At 46.2% G+C, this 23,563-nt stretch overlaps 1 protein-coding gene across 2 annotated transcripts in view; it reads left to right on the forward strand.

The window, feature by feature from the left end:
- Positions 1–23,563, forward strand: part of PCSK2 (proprotein convertase subtilisin/kexin type 2) — a 241,550-nt gene that overhangs the window by 193,570 nt on the left and 24,417 nt on the right. For both annotated transcript variants that reach the window (XM_055544038.1, XM_055544039.1), the window contains 2 exons: positions 9,025–9,113; positions 20,460–20,635. In XM_055544038.1, coding sequence (XP_055400013.1) covers positions 9,025–9,113; positions 20,460–20,635 — 265 coding nt within the window. The remainder of the gene's footprint in view (positions 1–9,024; positions 9,114–20,459; positions 20,636–23,563) is intronic.

Consider the following 23,563-nt stretch of genomic DNA (forward strand, 5'->3'; position numbering starts at 1 on the left):
AAGAAGCAGAGGCAAGGGGTACAGATGTGTTCGGTAGCTGGGTAACTGGTCCGGGAGTTAGAGACTGGCGCAAAGGGCAGCAATCCGAGAAGGCTCCATGGAGGAGGCAGGCATGAAAGGTTTGGACGATTGCTAGGAGAAGAGAAGAGCTCTTGTGGTTGCGTGGGGTGGGCACAGAAGAGGATCCTCCAGGCATGCTGCTGCCTGAGGTTCTGAGAGCCTTGAGCCCTTGTCTCTGGCCAGAGCAGTGTTTCCTGTCCAGGAGGCATGAGCCTCTGGTCAGCTGTGCAGCTGGCATTCTCTTCTGGGCCTGGAGAAGGAAATGGCAACCCACTCCAGTATTCTTGCCTAGAGAATCCCATGGACAGACGAGCCTGACGGGCCACAGTCCATGGGGTAGCAAAGAGTCGGAAGCAACTGAGCGACTATCACTCACTCACTCACTGTCTTCTGGGCATGGGCATAAAACCCAACACCCTATCTTTGCTCTGCAGACTCGGGCTCTTGGATAAGATAGTTTCAGCATCAAAATGCCCATGAAGGGCTGACAGGTGCTGATCGGCCATGGGCTTGCTGCTGCTGCCGCAGCTCCAGCCAAACCCTCTGGCCACAGAGGCTGGTCAGAACTCGGAGGCAGTAGCTGCCCAGGAAATCTCACGCTCTCCATCACGGTCTCCTCACCGCCATGGAAAGTAAAGGAGAGGGTGGGATGAATGGAGAGAGTATCATTAAAACATATACACTACCACATGTAAAACAGATAGCCAGTGGGAATTTACAGCCAAGGACTTTTCTGAAGGCAAACTTCATACATGTGCAGGACAGCTTTTAGAGGAGATGTGGATTAGAATCCCTTGCCCTGCGCTTAATTTTATTTTGTTGGTTTCTTTCTTTTTCAGCAGAGAAAGTGTATTTATTCTACTGCGAACCATTTGATAATCACATGTGGCATCCGCGCTCCAGGGATGTATTTGAAACACAGTTGAGGAATTTGGAAAAGGAGTGTAATTTCCTCCTTGCTTGCAGTCAGAGAAATACAGACTTGGGCCAAGCAAAATAATAATAGTAGCACAGTAGCAACAATGACCCGAACCACAAGAAGGCAGAAATAACACACATTTAATAAGCCTCCATAATACCCAGCCCAGCTACAGCTGATTTGTCAGGATCCAGCATCACATTTTTTTCTTGCTGGCATTCCATAAATATTGATTGGCTGGTTGATGGATGGGTGGCACACCTTCTCAGCTGGGCCAAGATGTTGAATGGCCTTGACATCTGTCCATTTAGAGCTGCCAACTTCTCCCTAGGCTTGCAGCCCATGCTTTGTCAATAATCTTCCAACCCTGCTGGGTTTTAGGTCAGTGTTTGGTGATGCATTGCAGATCTGAAGTCTATTACCATGCTGCTGTCCATAAAAATCTCTCTTGCATAGCATTTCTTTGACAGGTGTGCACCACTGAAATGTCATCCCCACCATCGGAAATATTTAGGGAGCATCACCAAGTGCAGCGTGCTCTATCCATTACACCCTAAAGAGTCAGAGATGCTGGATTTGATGCAATTCCTGGTTATGAAAAGTTTACTATAAATTCAGGAAGAGAGAAGACATTTATTATTCAACCAAAATGAAGGGAAGGGAGGATAAATGGATGAGAAGGATCGTCTATCTCTAGGTGAATGTATTTGATTGATAGCATTAGTTAAACCTTCAAATAAGAAAGATTTTCAGTGATTAACTTTTTTAAATTAAAAGTCATATTTCATTTTGAATAACCCAATGCGACAGGCCAAAAAAGAACATGTGAGAAAAATGTCCTCTCTGGTTGGCTATTAGCACAGTGATAGAAACCAATACTTTACCCTGGTGACATCTAATGGTTTAGAAATAGATGAACATCTTTCCCTTTCATCTTCATGGACTAATTCTAAAATCACCTCCTGGATAATAAAATCCAAATTGCCTTCAAAGACCTAATCTAAGTTTTTCTTTCATGTGAGCATTGAGACTACCTCATAAACTGATATTAGCTCAAAGTTTGCTGTTTGTAATCAACCCTCTCTCTATCCAAACCAAAGCACAGTGAAATCCAACACAGTTTAATGTGGAGAGCTCTTCTGAGCCACTGAAGAAATACCACTAGGGCTTCCCTGGTGACTCAGACAGTAAAGAATCTGCCTGCAATGCAGGAGACCCAGGTTCGTTCCCTAGGTCGGGAAGATTCCCTGGAAAAAGGAACAGCAACCCACTCCAGTATTCTTGCCTGGAAAATCCCATGGACAGAGGAGCCTGGTGGGCTACAGTCCATGGTCGCAAAGAATCGGACACGACTGAGCAACTAATACTTTCACGCTTTCTGAGTCACTGGAGAAATACCACAAAGTTCCAAGTTTTTCTTTTTCTATTCCCCTACCAGGATTATGCAAGTTTTCATCATTTAAATTTTCCCCTTCAGCTAAAAGAAACAGACATAAGGCAGATTTAGGAGTAATGGAGAGAGTGATGTGGATTGCAATAGAGATGTATTGGTATAATCATTTCTACTTTGGAAACTTTACCATATAAGGGGGATTTTATGATCCCCAGGTGTTAATTATTCTTAACAGAGAAAAATTCAGTAGATTATAATGGACAAATGCTGCTACTGCTGCTAAGTCACTTCAGTCGTGTCCGACTCTGTGCGACCCCACAGACGGCAGCCCACCAGGCTCCCCCGTCCATGGGGTTTTCCAGGCAAGAGTACTGGAGTGGGTTGCCATTGTCTTCTCCACAGTTAGGCTCACTACAATAATAAAAAATGGACAAATGCAGTAGTATATTATTAATTGCTTGGTATGAAATAAGAGATCCCTGAATTGAATCAGTTTTTCTTATCTGTAAAATGCAACTAAACTCCACCCTGAAGGTTTGCATGAGGTACTAAGGGTATGCATACAGACCTGATACAGAGTGTGGCAAATGGTAGGCACCCTCTAGGCGCCAGAAAATCTAATTGTGAAATTCATGGAGAGGATTTCTATAGGATCTAAATCAGAGGTTCTCCACCTAGACAGAAAGTGAGGAAAGTTTATGCCAAAGGGATAAATGAATGTTCCCACCATTTTTCCTCAGATATCCATCCTCTCATCTGAGCTTTTGAGGTTTGTTATTTCTTTAAAAAAAAAAAAAAAACTAGGGAATTCCCTGGAGGTCCAGAGGTTAGGACTTGGCACTTCCATTGCCAAGAGTGTGTGTTCAATCTCTGGTTGGGGAACTAAGATCCCAAAAGCCACACAGCAAGGCCAAACTTTTTCTTTAAAAAATCTCTACCAGAGTGAAGTAAGCCAGAAAGAAAAACACCAATACAGTATACTAACGCATATATATGGAATTTAGAAAGATGGTAACGATAACCCTGTATGTGAGACGGCAAAAGAGACACAGATGTATAGAACAGTCTTTTGGACTCTGTGGGAGAGGGAGAGGGTGGGATTATTTGGGAGAATGGCACTGAAATATGTATAATATCATATAAGAAACGAATCGCCAGTCCAGGTTTGATGCAGGATACAGGATGCTTGGAGCTGGTGCACTGGGATGACCCAGAGGGATGGTAAGGGAGGGAGGTGGCGGGTTGGGGTGGTTCAGGATGGGGAACACGTGTACACCTGTGGTGGATTCATGTTGATGTATGGCAAAACCAATACAATATTGTAAAGTAAAAAAAAAATATATATATATATATATGAGACCTCTAGTCAGTCATTCAACTGAAAGGACTTCATTATAAAAAATTTTGCAACAACCTGGACAACATTCTTTCGACTTCTATGATAGCTGTGCATCAAAATTCACTTGACGTAAAGAGGTCTGCTATGCTTAAATTCACATTAAAATTTCTAACATGATTTAAAAAAAAAATCTCTACCAGTATAAGACAGAGGGATGTGCCCTTGTAATTACTGACTCCTTTGGCCACAGTGAAGTCTGGGATGCCCTAATGGGTTATGTTCAGAACCACACACTTTGCTTTGCTCAGGAAGGTGGGAATTGGGCTGGGGACCATAACTTCACCACATATTTGCTCTGCTTTTTAACTTTCTTCTGTGAACAGTGTCTCCATGACAAATAAGGTAAATATTCTTTACCTGTCCTTTGTTCCCTCAAGGGTTCATTTTCCTCAAGGCATATGCTTTAAAATTAAAACCATCTGGACCACAATAGGATACAAGTGGGTAACATGATCAAAAGAGATCTCATTTACCTTCCCTGGAAAATTGAAGGTATCTTAAAAGAGCCACAATAGAAGTGCTCGTTATAAGCTAAAGTTCTCTGAACAACATCCCTGTCCTCGGGATCAATTTCCTGTTTTCTCTGCACACCACTATGGCCTTAGTTTTCATCCTTAGCACCTCAGCAATGACCTTCTCATCTTTAAAAAAAAAAAAAAGAAAATATTTTATTGATTAAATAAGCACATTCTGTTTAAAATCAAAACATTAGCCAAAATAATTTTGAAGCATCAAAAAGCAGATGCAATAAGACAGACTACTGAATCAGCAACACGGAGGATAAATAGAGAACCATTTATATAATTCAGAAGAATTTTTTTAAGATACATAAAATGTAAATGAAGGCAGCAGACATGAACAGTCTATAATAGAAGTTTCTGCTGTGAATGACTCTCTCTTTCTGCTCTTCCAGATAAACAACTACCATTTTGTTAATTATGTTATATGGTTATTTAGGATATCATCATTTTTTAGAGAGATATATGGAACAATTTGGGGGAAAATAACATCTATATTTTCCTTTAAACTCATTCACAAAAATAATTAATCAAATATGGTAAATATTAACTGTACATGTATACACAATGTTAATCATTTGTATTTAACAAAAGAATGGTGATGGTTTAGTAGCTAAGTCTTGTCTGACTCTTGTGACCCCCATGGGCTGTAGCCTGCCAGACTGTTCTGTACGTGGGATTCTCCAGGCAAGAATACAGGAGTGGGTTGCCATTTCCTTCTCCAAACAGAAGAAAAAAGACACCCACATGTCTATTATTAATAGGGTTATGATGAACAAACGATAGTATACTCACAAAAAATCTAAGTTATGAGAAGCCCTTGACTTTGATAGACTTGAGTGTTGGCCATCTGAGATTCATTCTGTTATTCACCGAATTTGTCTGTACATTTTCAATATTTCCTGTTTTTAAAATAATAAACTGAGCTAAATTGGTTATCCCTCCAGCCTTGCTTGTCCAGCGTATCAGTTATCTATTGCCTAATAATGCTGCATAACAAATCCCAAAATGAATAAGCACCGACATTGCTCACAAATCTGTAGCTCAGCTGGACAGGTCAGTTGATCTGGCTGCCCGTGCATCCACAGTTGGATGGCAGGTGGGCTGGCGACTGGCCAGCCTAGGTTGACCTCTCACATTTCTGGGGGATGGCTGGCTATCAGCTGGAGTGACCGGCATGAAGGGTTACCGTCTCTCATCATCCAATGGGGCAGCCTGGGCTTGCCACATGGCACCTGGGCAGTTTCAGGAGAAAGAACAGCTGTGGTCCTCTTGGCGGCCAGGCTCATCTCTTCCACCACATCCTTTTAGACAAAACAAGTCACCAGGCCAGACTCAAGAGAGAAATGAGCTTCATCTCTTCATGGAGGAGCAAGAAGACCACACTGCCAGGGGCCTGGACATGGGGGAGCAGAAGAACGGGACTACTCTGGCAACATGACATACTCCTGACTCCTGTCACTTGCCCCCCGATGATCTTTATCAGAAGGAGGCCAAACAAGCCACCATATGTGTCCCTCACCCCCACCAACAGCTATTCCCATTTTTGACAGATCATGTTTTATTCTAGAGGCAAAATGGAGCTACTGAATGTTCTTGAAAGCCGAGGGGCCAGGTGAACATGGAATTGGAAAATGATTTTCCTAACATTCAGGGGAGCAAGGACATTTGCCTGAGATGATCAGGAAAACAGGACTGAGGGGAAGACATCCAAGGCTGTGGGAATGAAGTCCACAGAGGCCCGGGGCCTGGTGAAGAGGCCTGGTATCACCAACAGGAGCCACTGCCACTTATAATTAATTGGCATCGCCTAATTTAGCAATGATCTCCCTGATAGCTCAATTGGTAAAGAATCCACATGCAATGCAGGAGACGCCGGTTCAATTCCTGGGTCAAAAAGATCCCCTAGAGAAGGGATAGGCTACCCACTCCAGTATTCTTGGGCTTCCCTTGTGGCTCAGCTGGTAAAGAATCCACCTGCAATGCGAGAGACCTGGGTTCGATCCCTGGGTTGGGAAGATCCCTTGGAGAAGGGAAAGGCTACCCACTCCAGTGTTCTGGTCTGGAGAATTCCATGGACTGTATATCCATGGGGCTTCCCCGGTGGTTCAGCAGGTAAAGAATCTACCAGTAATGCAGGAGATGCAGGAGATGCAGATTTGATACCTGAATTGAGAAGATCCCCTGGAGGAAGAAATGGCTACCCACTCCAGTAGTCTTGTCTGGAGAATCCCAAGGACAGAGGAGGGGAGCGGGCTGGAGTCCATGGGGTCGCAAAGAGTCAAATATGTTTCTTCCCAAATGTTCCTGTGGAGGAACCATGACCAGCATCTCCCCATTTAAAAGCCAAAATTAAAGACACGGAAGCCTTCAGTGTCTTTAGTCTGCTCAAGGAAGTTTGCACGATTTTGTCCTCCAGGTTTCCGTGAGCAGTTTTAGGGCAGACAAGGTTTGTCTCCTGGGTGGGAGGGTGGTGGAGGATACAGTCTCAGACTCAGTGTGTCATTGAGCCTCAGTCTCAGACCTGGCCCAGGTCCGCTGAGACTCAACTTGGACATTTGTGAAATAGAACAGTGCCTGCCCGCACAAGGGGTAGAGGCAGTGAGGCCACAGAGGCAGTGAGCATGTCACGCTCAGTCCATGGCAAGAGGCTGGTCGTCCTCTCACCCCTCAGAGCTGGGCTCCCTCTGCAGCAATGGTGAGGTCTCCTCCAACACAGTCATTCTTGTTCCCAAGGGAATTCGGAGTCCCTGTGATGTGTAGCTTTCATGGAGGCAGAATTTGCTTTTGCTCATGTAGAGAAAGAAAATACGTATATTTCAATCCTCAGATGTGATTTCTTTTAATGGACTGATGTGGTAGGTTTGCATGTCCCAGGAGAATGTATTAACCAGTCTACACTGCAGAAATCAGGACTTTCTGGGCTATGCAGCCAATAAGCCCCTTCCCCATGTGCCCTCCTGCACCCGCCGTATAAATAGCAAGCAGGCAGCCCTCACTGCCATCACCTCCACGGGCCAATCAGATGCTGTTCCAGCAGACTTCAAATTTGGCTGCTTCTTGGAGTGTAAGGAGGGCCTTGCAGGGTTGGGGCTGGTGGCTTGCAAGGACATGAACACTAGGCTCCTCCACAGCTGGGATGCTGTTTAGAGTCCAAACGCACATTCTGATTGACTTCAAGCTTACGCTTGGTTCCGTTGCCATTTAACAAAAGGCCCTCTAACCTAGTGGCTTAAAAGAGAACAAACGCTTCCTTGCTTGCTTATCATGCTGTTAACGTAGGTGGGGCACCTGTCTCTCTCCATATGCTGCTAAAGGGGCGATTGGCTGGGTCTGGAGGAAGAAGACCTCCAGGGGCCTCCCCTGAGGTGCTGTCCGGTCAAGCTCCCCCCGTGGCCTTGTCCGTGGCCCAAGCTGCTCTGCATACTCCACTGCATCCCGTGGGCCCAAGCCAGCCACCAGGCGGCCTTGCTCAGGGAAGGAGAAGTGCTCACAGGAGGGAGAACTGTTTGGATCCCTTTGGTCTAAAGGAAAAGGGAGCAGAAGGGAGAAGCTTAATGAAATTACGGTGTCTATTGCAGAACTATGTAGCGCCCAGTGCCCCCTGGACCCCTGCACTAACATGAGCAAACAACTTGCATGCCTTCGGTGATGGTGAACTCACTCCCTCACAACGAAGTCTGTTCTGCCTTTGGACATAAGACAGTGTCTAGAACTTGAGCCCTAAGAAGCCCTTGCTCAGAATTGTAAGCTCCAGGCCAGCAAACTTCAGAAAGATGGATCTAATGACCGTCCAGGGTTCTTAATCTGGTCAGCCTCAAATTTTCTGTGGAACCCTTCAAATTGAATGTGAAATGTTGCCAGTGTGTGCTTTTTTGGTTCCCAGAGGAAGGTGGGGGTCTGTAGCATATATCTTAAAGGAGCTGTGTGTGCTCAGTCGCTCAGCTGTGTCCGACTTTTTGCGACCCTATGGACTGTAGCCCGCCAGGCTCCTTTTTCCAAAGAGATTCTCCAGTCAAGAATACTGGGGTGGGTTGCCATGCCCTCCTCCAAGGGTTCTTCCCAACTCAGGGATCGAACCCCCAGTCTCCTGCATTGAAAACGGATTCTTTACCGTCTGAGCCACCAGGGAAGCCCAAGAATACTGGGGTGGGTAGCAGTTCCCTTCTCCAGGGGATCTTCCCAACCCAGAGATTGAACTCAGGTCTCCTGCATTGCAGGCAGATTCTTTACCATCTGAACCACCAAGGAAGCTTTAAAGAGGCTAGAATCCAACAAAGGTAAATAAGCTTTGTCCCACAGCTGACAGGCAGCATTCACTGCCTGGTGGCCACAACCAGCCTTGAAAATAAAGCCTAGCCCACAATTCTAGCTGTTCAAAAAAAAAAACAAAGTCAGCTACTTCAACTAGCACCAACCTGTCCATCTCGTGTTTCCTTTTCGCAGCAAGCCTATGACTGCCTTCTGCAGGAAGGCACTTCAGATTTTAAAGTAGAGATCACCTTTCAAGGTTGAAATGTCCTGAGAAGACTCTTCACGGTAGAAACAAGCCAAGGGCAACTGGGAGGTGGAAGGGGTGAGAGGAGAGACACAGACGGAAGATGCGGTGGCCTGGACTGGCTCCAGGCTAACAGAACCACTCAAAAGAATCAAACTGCTTCAACTGACAGAATTTAAGAAACCTTCCCCAAGTCATCTGACCCTCTGTCTGACCCATCTTCACTTCTCTCCACAGCCACGGGACGAGATGTGCCGGGGAGGTCTCTGCGGCTGCCAACAATAACATCTGCGGGGTCGGCGTGGCCTATGGCTCCAAGGTCGCAGGTAGGCTGTCCCGTCCCTGCCAAACATCCCCAGGAGGCATCACACCCAGTCTCCGTCCCAGCCAGGGCCCGGCAAAAACTCCCAGTGGGGCAAGAGGGCAGGGATTGGTACAATTTAGCAAGGGTGAAAAAAAAATTTTTCTAACTTAACCTGTATGGCAATATCAGAAAACTTAAAAAATGTTAAGGTGCACAGATTACAAGCCCACAAGTCAATGAAGTTTCACAAGCCAACCACACACACTTAACCATCAAGAATCAAAACATTATCAGCACCCCAAAGCCTTCCTTGTGTACCCCTCAGTTGCTGCCCATACACACAAGAACACTCATGACTCTGACTTCTAACAGCAAACATGGGTTATTCCCAGTTTTTGAACTTTATATGAATGGAATTGTCCTGTCTGTACTCTTTGTGTATCAGTATCCTTAATATCTTTTTAAAAAAAAATTTATCAAAGTATAGTTGATTTACAATGTTGTGTCCATTTCTGATGTATAGCAAATTGATTTGGTTATACGTATGTGTGTGTGTGTGTGTGTGTGCATACACATGCATGAGCGCTTAGTTGCTCAGTCGTGTCCAATTCTTTGCAACCCCATGGACTGTAGCCCACCAGGCTCCTCTCTCCATGGGGATTTTCCAGGCAAGAATACTAAAGTGGGTAGACTATCCATTCTCCAAGGGATCTTCCCAACCCAGGAATCCCACCAGGGTCTCCTGCATTGCAGGTGGGTCCTTTACCAGCTGAGCTACCAGGGAAGCCCATAAACATATATACACACATAAATATATTCTTTTTTATATTCTTTTCCATTATGGTTTATTACAAGACACTGAATATAGTTCCCTGTGCTATACAGCAGGACCTTGTTGTTCATCCATTGTATATATAACAGTTTCATCTGCTAATCCCAAACTCCCAGTCCTTCTCCCTCCCAACATCCTCCCCCTGAGTAACCACAAGTCTGTTCTCTACGTCTGCAAACCTGTGTCTATTTCATAAATGTCTATTTCATAAATAAGTTAATTTCTATCGTATTTTCTATTTCACATATAAGTGATCCCATGTTACACTTACCTTTCTCTTTCTGACTTGTTTAATTTAGCATGATAACCTCTAGGTCCATCATGTTGCTGCAAAAGGCACTATTTCATTCTTTTTTATGGCTGAGTAGTATTCCAGTCTATGTGTACATGTGTGTATATATATAGATACACCACATCTTCTTATCCAGTCAACTTTCAGTGGACTTTTAGGTTTGTCTCCATGTCTTGGCTACTGTGAATAATGCTTCTATGAACATTGGGGCACCTGCATCTTTTCAAGCTATAGTTTTGGCCGGGTATATGCCCAGGAGTGGGATTGCTCAATCTTGTGGCAACTCTAGTTTTAGTTTTTTGAAGCGCTTCTGTATTGTTTCCATAATGACTGCACCAATTCATGTTCCCACCAACAGTGGAAGAGGGCTCCCTATATTTTCAAAGTATAGTTTTGTCCACGTATCCATAAGACATAAATAGGACTCAGGTAAAGATGGTAGAAAATGAGGAGGAAAGCACAAATTATTGCAAACATACTCCAAACTCTTCAAAATGCTTTTGGTGGCTTGTTTTGTTTGTACCAAGCATCTCATTTTTAAGGGAAAATACTCTACCTAGAAGAATCTTTTTATTAAGTTCTACAGGAAAGATGTTTAACAAATTCCCCTTTATGGGGTCTTTAGAAACCGAGGGTGGCAGGTTACTAGAAACTTAGAAAGCAACACCTTCCCCCTGCCAAAAAAGAAAGGGAGAGAGAAAACGAATGAGGGGATAAGCTAGAGAAGGAAGTGGCTCCTCATTCATTCCAAGTTTTGCATCAAATTTGCTTCTTAATTTATTCAGGCTGAGTCACCCAACCTTGTTTTTCTTTTTTTTACAACCATCTCTATGTGGTTTTTTTTTTTTCCTGGTGATTTAATGGAACCATAAACATACTTTGTGCTGACACTTGAATTTCCAGGGACCTAAATAAAGCAAGAGAAACCTATACAAATCCATCATTAACCTCCTTCAGCGCTGTCTGCTAAGGTCTGCCTGAGTTGGGTGCTGAATTTCATAGAAGAATACATCCAGAGCGTTCTGAAATATAACTAGGGAGGCTTTGCCCCTCGGGTTTCAGCGCTCTGTGTTTGGTGAGACTCCAAAAACCTGACATCAAAACGTCAGAGGCTGCTATGAGCTCAGGGGAAAATATAGCACCCAATTAATATTTAATAAGGCAGGCTCACATGTCGGGTGCTATCTGAATGAGGGGAGGGGCAGTTTCCTATTCACAGGACAGAGTGGAGGCAACGGAAAATTTCAAACCTGGATTCCTCACTCACAGTGAGGTTTTCCAAAGAGTTTTTAAATTTTCTTTATGCCCACAGTAACTGGGTTTTTTTTAACAAGGGATTCTTAAAACTACTTACTGCAAAAATGAAGTGTTGCAATTAGTTCACGGCATTCAGGGATCCATTGGGATCTTTTTCTCCATCGGCTTCTTTTTCTCTCTTGTAATTTGTGCTCTGAAAGCATTTGAGTGTTAGTCGATCAGCTGTGTTCAACTCTTTGCAACCCTATTGGGCTGTAGTCCACCAGTCTCCTCTGTCCATGGGATTCTCCAGGCAAGAATACTGGAGTGGGTAGCCATTCCCTTCCCCAGGGGATCTTCCTGACCCAGGGATTGAACCCGGGTCTCCTCCATTGCAGGCAGATTCTTTCACCATCTGAACCACCAGGGAAGCCCCAAAGTACCTAATTCTCCAGCTCTTTTTGTTTGAATTTCTTAAAAGCAAACCTGAGGCAAGGATCTGGGTGCAAGAAATTTATTTAGGAGGCAACCCGGGAAGCCAGTGAGGGAAGAGAAAGGAAGATAGTGGGAGGGCGGACCAACAGAGGGTGTGTAGGTGAGCTGGGGCTTAGGGGACTGTGGGGACACCCCCTCCGCATTGCCCTCCCTGAGGGGAGGAGGCTGGGAGTTTAACCACCAACTCCCATCTGTCTTCAGTGGAGAGGTAGGGGTCCTCAGCCATGAACCCCTGGCCTGTCCAGCCTGCAGCTCACATGGACTGAGCTCCACCCCAAGGCAGAGGACACGCCCCAGGCAAAGCCCCACCCCCCCACTCACCCCAGAGAGGGCCAGCAGGGCCAGGTGGGGTGTGCCAGCCTCTGACTGATCCCCAAGGCGAGCGAGTGCAGCCTGGCACCTCAAAGACAGAACCTGACTGGTGTCTGTGAACCCCGACACCTCACAGGTCTCACAACAACACTCTGAAAATCCAGAAACTAAGCCCAGAGCCAGTGGGAGGCATTGCAGCCACACAGAGACCCTGAGCAAAGGAGCCGCCTTTTCCACTCCCTTAACCCAGCTTGGCTCCATTGCATCCATTCCTATGGGTCCTAAGTGCTCAGAGCCAGGCAGGTCCAGTCCCATCCTGGGTGCATCTAGACATCCCAGGGACCTCTGGACTCCCCTAGAGGAGCAGAAGGAATTCTTGCTGACGAACCCCTAGAGAGGCACTCAGGACTCACAGTAGAAGCCAAAATCTACCTTTCAGACTTGGGGAAACATTTTGCTCATCCTGGCTATCAGTTCCAAAAGTTGGCTGGTTTTCATCCTAAATAAGGAATCAATTCCAAAAGTCGGCTGGTTTTCATTCTAAATGAGCTATCAATTCCAAAAGTTGGCTGGTTTTCATTCTAAACGAGCTATCAATTCCAAAAGTTGGCTGGTTTTCATTCTAAGCGAGCTGTACCCTCTCGAGAATCTTTCTTTTCAGGAGCTTTCTGAGCTGGGGTCTGGGGCGCCACCTGGTGGCCAACCAAGATCACCGCAAGTCTCAAGGTGTTGAGTTAGGGGGACAAACGTCCCAAAGGACCTCTGTGTGTGCTAAGTTGCTTCAGTCGTGTCCAACTCTTTGCGACCCTATGGACTGTAGGGGCTCTGGTGCTCTCTCTCTCTCTCTCTTTATCTCTCTCTCTCTCTTTATCTCTCTCTCTCTCTCTTTATCTCTCTCTCTCCTAGTCGCTAAGTCGCGTCTGATTCTTGCGACGCCATGGACTGTAGAGTCGTGTCTGACTCTTGCGACCCCATGAACTGTAGCCTGCCAGGCTACTGGGTCCATGGGATTCTCCAGGCAAGAATAGTAGATTGTCATTTCCTTGTAGAGGCTCTAAAGTTGCCTTATTCTGAAGACCCACTGGCATTTACATAATGATAACAACAGTAAGACAAGGCTGTGGTCCTAGTGTGATTAGATTGACTAGTTTTCTGTGAGTATAGCTGTGAAAAGAAGAGAAGCGAAAAGCAAAGGAGAAAAGGAAAGATATAAACATCTGAATGCAGAGTTCCAAAGAATAGCAAGAAGCGATAAGAAAGCCTTCTTCAGCGATCAATGCAAAGAAATGGAGGAAAACAACAGAATGGGAAAGACTAGGGATCTCTTCAAGAAAATAAGAGATACCAAAGGAACATTTCATGCAAAGATGAGCTCGATAAAGGACAGAAATGGTACGGACCTAACAGAAGCAAAAGATACTAAAAAGAGGTGGCAAGAATACACAGAAGAAATGTACAAAAAAGATCTTCATGACCCAGATAATCACGATGGTGTGATCACTGACCTAGAGCCAGACATCCTGGAATGTGAAGTCAAGTGGGCCTTAGAAAGCATCACTACGAACAAAGCTAGTGGAGGTGATGGAATTCCAGTTGAGCTATTCCAAATCCTGAAAGATGATGCTGTGAAAGTGCTGCACTCAATATACCAGAAAATTTGGAAAACTCAGCAGTGGCCACAGGACTGGAAAAGGTCAGTTTTTATTCCAATCCCAAAGAAAGGCAATGCCAAAGAATGCTCAAACTACCCACAATTGCACTCATCTCACACGCTAGTAAAGTAATGCTCAAAATTCTCCAAGCCAGGCTTCAGCAATACGTGAACCGTGAACTTCCTGATGTTCAAGCTGGTTTTAGAAAAGGCAGAGGAACCAGAGATCAAATTGCCAACATCTGCTGGATCATGGAAAAAGCAAGAGAGTTCCAGAAAAACATCTATTTCTGCTTTCTCGGCTATGCCAAAGCCTTTGACTGTGTGGATCACAATAAACTGTGGAAAATTCTGAAAGAGATGGGAATACCAGACCACCTGATCTGCCTCTTGAGAAATTTGTATGCAGGTCAGGAAGCACCAGTTAGAACTGGACATGGAACAACAGACTGGTTCCAAATAGGAAAAGGAGTTCGTCAAGGCTGTATATTGTCACCCTGTTTATTTAACTTATATGCAGAGTACATCATGAGAAACGCTGGACTGGAAGAAACACAAGCTGGAATCAAGATTGCTGGGAGAAATGTCAATAACCTCAGATATGCAGATGAAACCACCCTTATGGCAGAAAGTGAAGAGGAACTCAAAAGCCTCTTGATGAAAGTGAAAGTGGAGAGTGAAAAAGTTGGCTTAAAGCTCAACATTCAGAAAACGAAGATCATGGCATCCGGTCCCACCACTTCATGGGAAATGGATGGGGAAATGGTGGAAACAGTGTCAGACTTCATTTTTTTGGGCTCCAAAATCACTACAGATGGTGACTACAGCCATGAAATTAAAAGACGCTTGCTCCTTGGAAGGAAAGTTATGACCAACCTAGATAGCATATTCAAAAGCAGAGACATTACTTTGCCAACAAAGGTTCGTCTAGTCAAGGCTATGGTTTTTCTTGTGGTCATGTATGGATGTGAGAGTTGGACTGTGAAGAAAGCTGAGCGCCAAAGAATTGATGGTTTTGAACTGTGGTGTTGGAGAAGACTCTTGAGAGTCCCTTGGACTGCAAGGAGATCCAGCCAGTCCATTCTGAAGGAGATCAGCCCTGGGATTTCTTTGGAAGGAATGATGCTAAAGCTGAAACTCCAGTACTTTGGCCACCTCATGGAAGAGTTGACTCATTGGAAAAGACTCTGATGCTGGGAGGGATTGGGGGCAGGAGGAGAAGGGGACAACAGAGGATGAAATGGCTGGATGGCATCACTGACTCGATGGACGTGAGTCTCAGTGAACTCCGGGAGTTGGTGATGGACAGGGAGGCCTGGCGTGCTGCGATTCATGGGGTCGCCAAGAGTCGGACATGACTGAGCGACTGATCTGATCTGAACAACAGTAATAATAGCATTTTGACTCTTTCAACATGTCAGGCAGGATGCAAAACCCTTTACTCACTTTACTCTCTTTGCAACTTTATCATACATTGTTACATATTTTATATATGTGTTCCTGCTAAGTTGCTTCAGTCATGTCTGACTCTGCATGACTCTTTGCCACCCCATGGACTCCTCTGCCAGGCTCCTCTGTCCATGAGATTCTCCGGGCAAGAATACTGGAATGGATTGCTACGCCCTCCTGCAGGGGATCTTCCCAACCCAGGGATCAAACCTGCATTTCTTAGGTCTCCTGCGTTGGCAGATGGGTTCTTTACCACTAGCACCACCTGGTAGACCATGAACATGTTTACTATCTATTATTATCCCTATTGAACACGGGGCCCCACAGCTAGTAAACTGTAGAACAATGTAGCACCCAGAGCACCCTGGGCCCCCGCATTAACATGCATCAACAACTTGCATGCCGTCAGTAATGGGGAAGTCACTCCCTCATGAGGAAGTCTGTTCTGCCTTTGCACGTGTGACTCTTAGAAACTTCTTCCTTAAGATGAACTCTCTGTTTGATTTTTGTTGCCTATTCCATGAGCACAGTTGTTTCCACCTCTTCTAGGTAACACTTGGCAGGAAGGGAGTAAAATTCCAATCAGTCCAATTCCTATAAATTCTCTGTAACATGCAGACCTGTACATTTGAGATGTCCCAAAGTCTTAGCACTGTCTCAAAACCTTCAATTCAGTTCAGTCACTCAGTCATGTCCGACTCTGCAACCCCATGGACTGCAGTGTGCCAGACCTCCCTGTCCATCACCAGCTCCCAGAGCTTGCTCAAACTCACATCCATCGAGTCAGTGATGCTGTCCAACTTCAATTTTTTTTGAAAGTTTAATTATTTACATTTCCTAATCCACTTATTTACTTTATAAATCTTGAATAGAAAAGTTAATTTCCATTTTTTAAAATTTTAAACATGGCTGTCTCAGACAGTAAAGAATTTGTCTGCAATGCTAGAGATCTGGGTTCAATAACTGGGTAGGGAAGATCCCCTGGAGAAGGCAGTGGCAAACCACTCTAGTATTCTTGCTTGGAGAATCCCATGAACAGAGAAGCCTGGTGGGCTACAGTTCATGGATTCCCAAAGAGTCTGACACGACTGAGCGACTAACACACTTATCAAAGTAACTCTTTAAGAAGACAGCTAACAAACACATGAAAAGATGCTCAACATCACTCATTATCAGAGAAATGCAAATCAAAACCACTATGAGGTACCATTTCACACCAGTCAGAATGGCTGCGATCCAAAAGTCTACAAGTAATAAATGCTGGAGAGGGTGTGGAGAAAAGGGAACCCTCTTACACCGTTGGTGGGAATGCAAACTAGTACAGCCATTATGGAGAACAGTGTGGAGATTCCTTAAAAAACTGGAAATAGACCTGCCTTATGATCCAGCAATCCCACTGCTGGGCATACACACTGAGGAAACCAGAAGGGAAAGAGACACGAGTACCCCAATGTTCATCGCAGCACTGTTTATAATAGCCAGGACATGGAAGCAACCTAGATGTCCATCAGCAGATGAATGGATAAGAAAGCTGTGGTACATATACACAATGGAGTATTATTCAGCCATTAAAAAGAATACATTTGAATCAGTTCTAATGAGGTGGATGAAACTGGAGCCTATTATACAGAGTGAAGTAAGCCAGAAAGAAAAACACCAATACAGTACACTAACGCATATATATGGAATTTAGAAAGATGGTAACAATAACCCTGTGTACGAGACAGCAAAACAGACACTGATGTATAGAACAGTCTTATGGACTCTGTGGGAGAGGGAGAGGGTGGGAAGATTTGGGAGAATGGCATTGAAACATGTAAAATATCATGTATGAAACGAGTTGCCAGTCCAGGTTCGATGCACGATACTGGATGCTTGGGGCTGGTGCACTGGGACGACCCAGAGGGATGGAATGGGGAGGGAGGAGGGAGGAGGGTTCAGGATGGGGAACACATGTATACCTGTGGCGGATTCATTTTGATATTTGGCAAAACTAATACAGTTATGTAAAGTTTAAAAATAAAATAAAATTTAAAAAAAAAAAAAAAGAAGAAGACAGCCTATTTCTTTCCTTAGTTTTAGCATTTAAACCAATGTTTGGCATCTTCAGTCAAAGGATTCAAGATAAAATAATCAAAATTGAAAATGTCTTATACGAATTCACAAAGTCCAATAAATGGACATGAAATATAATGAACTCTTCAATTGATATTTCTTGCAAGTTTGTCAGATATTTACTTCTAAGAGTATTAAAAATGCTCAAACTGCATCAAGCCTTTTGAGAAATACTGTCTCTTGCCTCCAGTCCCTTCCAGGACTCAGCAGTCATGACCAGGGGGTCTACCATATGCCAGTCCTGCTGAGGGTGGGAGGATGCAGCCATGAGCCAGAAGACAAGATACCTACCCTCACACAGCTTTGAGTCTAAGGGGGAGACCCAGACCAGGAGCAACAGACACAATAATATCAGATCATGATGCCAGTGTGCAGAATAACCAGGGGATGATTCGAGGGTGGGTCCTGTAGCATCACTTCTGCGGAGCCCCTCAGAGAAGCCCCGGGAGGGGGCCAGGCCAGGTAGCATTGGCCTTACCTGCCTTCCTCTGAAGGCAGAGCAGGTAGACTTATGCACCTGCTGTGATCTCTGTACAAGCTCACCTTTCATAACAAGAGGAGAGGCAGAGGGTTTAGCACAAATCCTTGGGCCGTGGAGGCCCTAGAGCCCAGGACTGCAATCCTGGGCAGCAGGCAAGAGGCTCAGACTCTGAAAGGGAGGAGGGAACCACCGAGTCACCACGAGTCAGGATGGTGGGGACAGAAATGCTGATGTGCCTGTTGTCTTGCCATCACTTCGCATCAGCCAGCAGAGCATTTTGCAGATGCTAGGATGCTGAGTCCTGGCTGCCTGGGCTTCCTTGTTTCTCTCCCTCCCCCAGCCCCGACTCCGTAGCTCCTAGAGCCCTCAGGACAGAGTCCCTCCCTAAAAACCCTTGGGTCACCCTGAGCCTTGGTCTTGGCCCCTAATGCTGCTGTTGCCTGCAAACATTAATTGTGTATCTCATTCAATTCATGCATACCTCATTCCTCCCAAGCTTAATGAGATTAAAAGAATGCCCGGGGCCTGGCCCCTGAATACAAATGAGAACTTGGCTCCCAGCCTGTGACCGTCCCCACCTCCCTAGATGCCAAGAAGTCAGAAGATGAACGCACAACAGCGCTGGCATTCTGGGCGGCACAAAGGCAGCCAGGGTGGGATGAAGGGGGAAAGAGGCAGAGGACAGGAGCTGCAGAGAAAGAGCAAAGGGCACCAGCCAGTGACAAGATTCAGGGGGGACAGTCCAGGCCCACTTAGGCCGGAGTTGAACTTCTTTCTGTCCCCTTCCTGTGGAGGCAGGCTGCTCAGGGCTGGTCATCTGGGCACTGGATGACTTCAAGACCATCTGAGCCTTCTCCTGGCAGTGAATACCTGTCTCCCAGCAAAGTCTCCCCATCCACAAAGTGGATATGACTTAGGAGAAGAATCTGTGCTGTTCAGTTGATTCTGTAAACTGGTGGCCACCTTTGTTAAATAGGTTTTTTTTTCCCCCTAATGGGCAGAATATAGTTGGACCAAGAGCAAAATGTGGAATTTTAGATTTTCTATCCCTAGTGAAATGAACCATAAAAACTTAGCTTCTGGAAAGTTCAAAGACTATGCTTATTCTGTAGGAGATTTTTTTTCCAGGAGAAAGAATGTTAACTAATAATTAGTTAACGCTGGCAAAAATGGTGACCTGATCTATGGGTAGAGGATGGAAAAGTCTGGACCTGTTATCTCTGTTTGGGGGAAAATTAACTAAAAGGTGGCCCAGGCACAGTATTTAGCAAATACTTTCCAGATGATCCTATAATTGGCTTTAAGATAGGTAAAGCTATTACCTGCAACTAGAAAAGGAAAATCAAGGCGGGTCTCTAACTTTGTTCAACTATCAGCAGTTAGTTCTCAGGAACTGTCTGTAGATTTTGGGGAGTGGTGACATGTACATAGATAACCAACATACATGAATCTTCCTTCTTTAACTTGGTGCACACACCACGTTTCAGGCTGGCCCTTGTGTAATAAAGTCCTCGGACCACTGGGGACAAGTAAGAATTGTGGGAAGCCAGGCTCCGCCTGTATACAGCTCAGGCCTTCGCTCCAAATTCCAGTGAGAAGACTGACCAACACTCACCAACACTCTAGGCTCCTTGACTTGAAACAGTGTATGGAGCAGAGAACAATACTGCTTCCAACAGCCAATATTCTGAGGGTAACAATGAAGGAAAAAAACCCCTCTCCGTTGGCTGCTGCTCAGTGAACCCCCAAGAGGTTTTTTTCTAAGCGGTCCCAGGGAGGGGGCGGTGATGTGAACCCCAGTTCCCCAGATGCTCAGGCCTGAGAACAGAGGACCTCTTCCTCCAGAGTCCCTGGACACACAGACACACAATCACGTAATCAAAGAAAAGCTCCCAGCAGGAAGTCACTCCTTCCAGGCATCTGGGTAGCACAGACTTTACAAAGGTGACCCGGGAGGAAAAGGGGTGTCTTCTGCACCCATTTCAAGTATACTTTAGAGTTACCTCTTGGACATTTCTGTTGCCCCAAAGCCCCTTCTCAGTTATGATGCAACTGAGAGTTCCTCTTAGACCTTACCCTCCTTCTCTCCTCAAATATCTGAGAGCAATTGCCTCCAGCCACACTGTCATGCACAGTAGCTTTACTTCTCCTCTGAAAGGTGTCCTCCATCAGCCCCCAGTCCCTGGAGGCCAAGCTTCCACTTAGACACTGGCCTCATTTAGGAATTCTAGCAACCTTTGTAGGGGGTATAGAATTGCCTCCCAATAGGAACATAAGAAAAGGGGTGGATGAGGTGCAAGGAGATGGGGTGGGTGGTTCTGTGCATCTTCCTGATCCCCGATCACCCCACTGTGTGAGGCTGGACTCAGGGTCGCCCCACTGACTCCAGGGCACAGGGACCTGTGGCAGACCCCCCAGCCACATCCAGGACCTAGCCCCCTTCCCCACATCTCTTGCGAACCCGGGACCCACCCACAGTGCTTTCCTGCCCCTGCGTGTCCACAGGTATCCGGATGCTGGACCAGCCCTTCATGACAGACATCATCGAGGCTTCCTCCATCAGCCACATGCCTCAGCTGATTGACATCTACAGTGCCAGCTGGGGCCCCACCGACAACGGGAAGACGGTGGACGGGCCCCGGGAGCTCACACTCCAAGCGATGGCGGATGGCGTGAACAAGGTAAGGTCACTTCTGTGTCCTCACGGGAATGGGGCAGAATGGGACTGGGTGGGATGAGGTGTGTGGGGGTGGGGAATGGAGAGGAGGTAATGGTGGAGTGGAACAAGGAGCAGGGCAGGGATGGAGGTGGGAATTGACACATTCTGCCATCACTCAGGTCCTTTGAGAAACAGATCCCAAAATGGGGTTCAAGGTGCAGACTTATTGGAGGAGTTGCCTGTGAAAGACAAAGGGGAGCAATAGGGCCCTTCAGAGGGTGAGGCTATCCTGGTCCCTGCGAAGAGGGGTGGGCAAGAAGGGTGTCGCAGAGGGGCTGGACTAGCGCCCCCACGGCACAGGCATGGCTGGGAGCAGCCCCGGGAGAGATGGATCTTTGTGCAAACCAGGGGACTTCATGGCACAGCAGGGGAGCTGCATCCAGCTGCTTCCTTGGCTGGACTCAGCCACCCATCCCTGGGATCAGCCCAGGAATGGACAGAGCCACGGAGAAGGGATCAAAGCAGCATCTCAAAGGGAGGCAGCCAGAGCCTCGGGGGTCACTGAGCAGGTCAGCAGTCCCTGGGGAGGGGAAGGAGGTGGCCTCTGGGATCTCTGGGCAGAGTCCACTGCTACTTAACATAGCCAGGCACCGGGGCAGAGTCTTCCTGGGTTCAGGCCCCTGGTCTGCTGCGCAGGGTCTGAGTGTCTCTCCGAAGTGACCTGACCTCACAGCGTATCAGTGTGCCTGCCTGTAAAACAGTGACAAGGGTGCATTTCTCCTGGGGTCACCATCAGATGTGAGATAGACATGCAAGTGTTGGGGCCTGGGAGGTGCCCTGCAAACCACCAGTGTTTGTCAGGGTCATTAGGGACCCTTAATCAACTGCCCCCAAACTCCAAGGCATAAAGTGGCAGGTTTCCCTAGGCTTGTGGACTCTGTGGTCCAAGAATTCAGATGGGATCGTGGGGAGAGACTGTCTCCACTCCAATCCCTGAGCCTTGGCTAGAAGGCAGGGGACTGGATCTCCAGGCTAGGTGTGTCCACTTGTCCCTGGGAGGGACTGAATTACTCACTCTTGATTCCACTGCAGCAGCTCCTCTGGGCACTTAGTCATTTTGTCTAAGTCATCTTAGTCTTTTCCCAGGAATGGACTTGCCCTCTGGTTGATGTGGTGCCCCGTCCCCACTCGCGGCTGATCTGAGATGCCATGAAGGTCCCTAACACTGGAATGGCACAGTGCAGTATACAGAGGGGGTTACTGATAGCATTGGGGGGTGGGGTAGGAAGTGATGCCACTACCCCATCTCAGTGCCCAGACCCTTAGCAGTTTACAGGGTGAGACTTTTGACATAGAGACAGCTACTTCCTTATTGAGTTATTCACGGTGTGGAAGGAGAGAGAAAGCTGCCCATCAAGCCCAGGATCAGGTGACAGCAGGGACCCAGGGGAACACACCCCCCTCCCCATCAGACACGGATTTTCACTGAGAAGCATTTTTTTTTTTGACACCTAGAGGCCAAGAGAGTCAGGGAGGAGGTGACATTTGGCCTCAGTCGGAATTTACAATGCAGATGGGCTCAATGGAGTACCTCCTGGGGCAGCTCCTGTCATTCTCCAGGAGCTTCTGAATGGCTCCATCACATCCCCAGGCAGGGGAGTTCTCTCTCTTCCATCTGCGATGTCCCCTGCTGCAATTAAAAAGGCTCTTTCAAGTGTGATCGTTCTGCAAAGCATGCCAAGTACGCCGAAACTTAAGAGAAAAAAAATTGTTATGACTTATCGTCAGACAACAGCATGTAAATATTTTACAAAGTGGAGAGTGGTGAAAAACACAGTTTCTCATTTGAATCTCCCTCAAACTGTGGGAAAGACTCTTTCCTGGTTTCAAGGTAAAAATACTTTCGGACAAGTTTACAGACTTGTGTGAGCAACGGGGTATTACAGATGAGCACAGCCTTCCTCCCGCTTACTCAGCTATCTGGTCCAGTCTAAAGGAAAGCACCCTCTGAAAGGTGATCTCTACCTAAACAAATTCCCTGGTGGCTCAGCTGGTAAAGAATCTGCCTGCAATGCAGGAGACCTGGGTCTGATCCCTGGCTTGGGAAGATCCCCTGGAGAAGGGAACGGCTACCCACTCCGGTATTCTGGCCTGGAGAATTTAATGGACTGTACAGTCCATGGGGTTGCAAAGAGTAGGACAAAACTGAGCGACTTTCACTTGGACCTAAACAAAGGTGTCAGACAATTACCTATTCCACTAAAGCAGTTCTGATGCTTGTCTTTGAATTTTAGCATCTTGCAGACAGGTTTGCTCCACCAATATCATAATGATAAAAAGCAAGAAGAAGAGGGACCTACCCGGTGATTTGGTGGGGGTCTGCAGTGGACGTGGCTTCAATACCTGGTTGGGGAACTGAAATCCTGTGGGCCGCATTGGGTGGCTAAATGCATAAATAGATTTAAAAAATTGTTTTTTAAAAAAAGAGGAAACAGAGGATAAGAGAACTTTTCAGGAATGTACCATTTGCCACAAACCACACCACTCCCAATCATATGATACCTTCTTCTCACACGCACATCACCTACCTGGCTCCTTAGGGATTTAAGTCAGTGTTTCCTAAATTTGCTCAGTAAACACTTTAGGGAGGAAGCAAGGAGCAGGCATGAAGGAAGAGAGGGAAGCCATTCCCCCTTTATTTCCCGTCTTTCCTCTTTATAGTCTACGTGCTGAATTTCCAGTAAAGACATTCTTCCCATTACATATGAGAGTAGGCAACAGACAGAGATCCCTGAATTATGATAGCCAGAAACTGACTTCTCAGTTCAGGGTAACTCAGACGCAGACCCTGAGACAACAGCTGAGTTCAGGTGGTTACTTTGGGAGGTGAATGGGACACCAGGAGTGAGCGGGGAGGTGTAACCGGGAAGAAAGGGGCCAATAAGGGATT

This window comes from Bubalus kerabau, chromosome 13, assembly GCF_029407905.1.
Source record: "Bubalus kerabau isolate K-KA32 ecotype Philippines breed swamp buffalo chromosome 13, PCC_UOA_SB_1v2, whole genome shotgun sequence".
Lineage (NCBI taxonomy): Eukaryota > Metazoa > Chordata > Mammalia > Artiodactyla > Bovidae > Bubalus > Bubalus kerabau.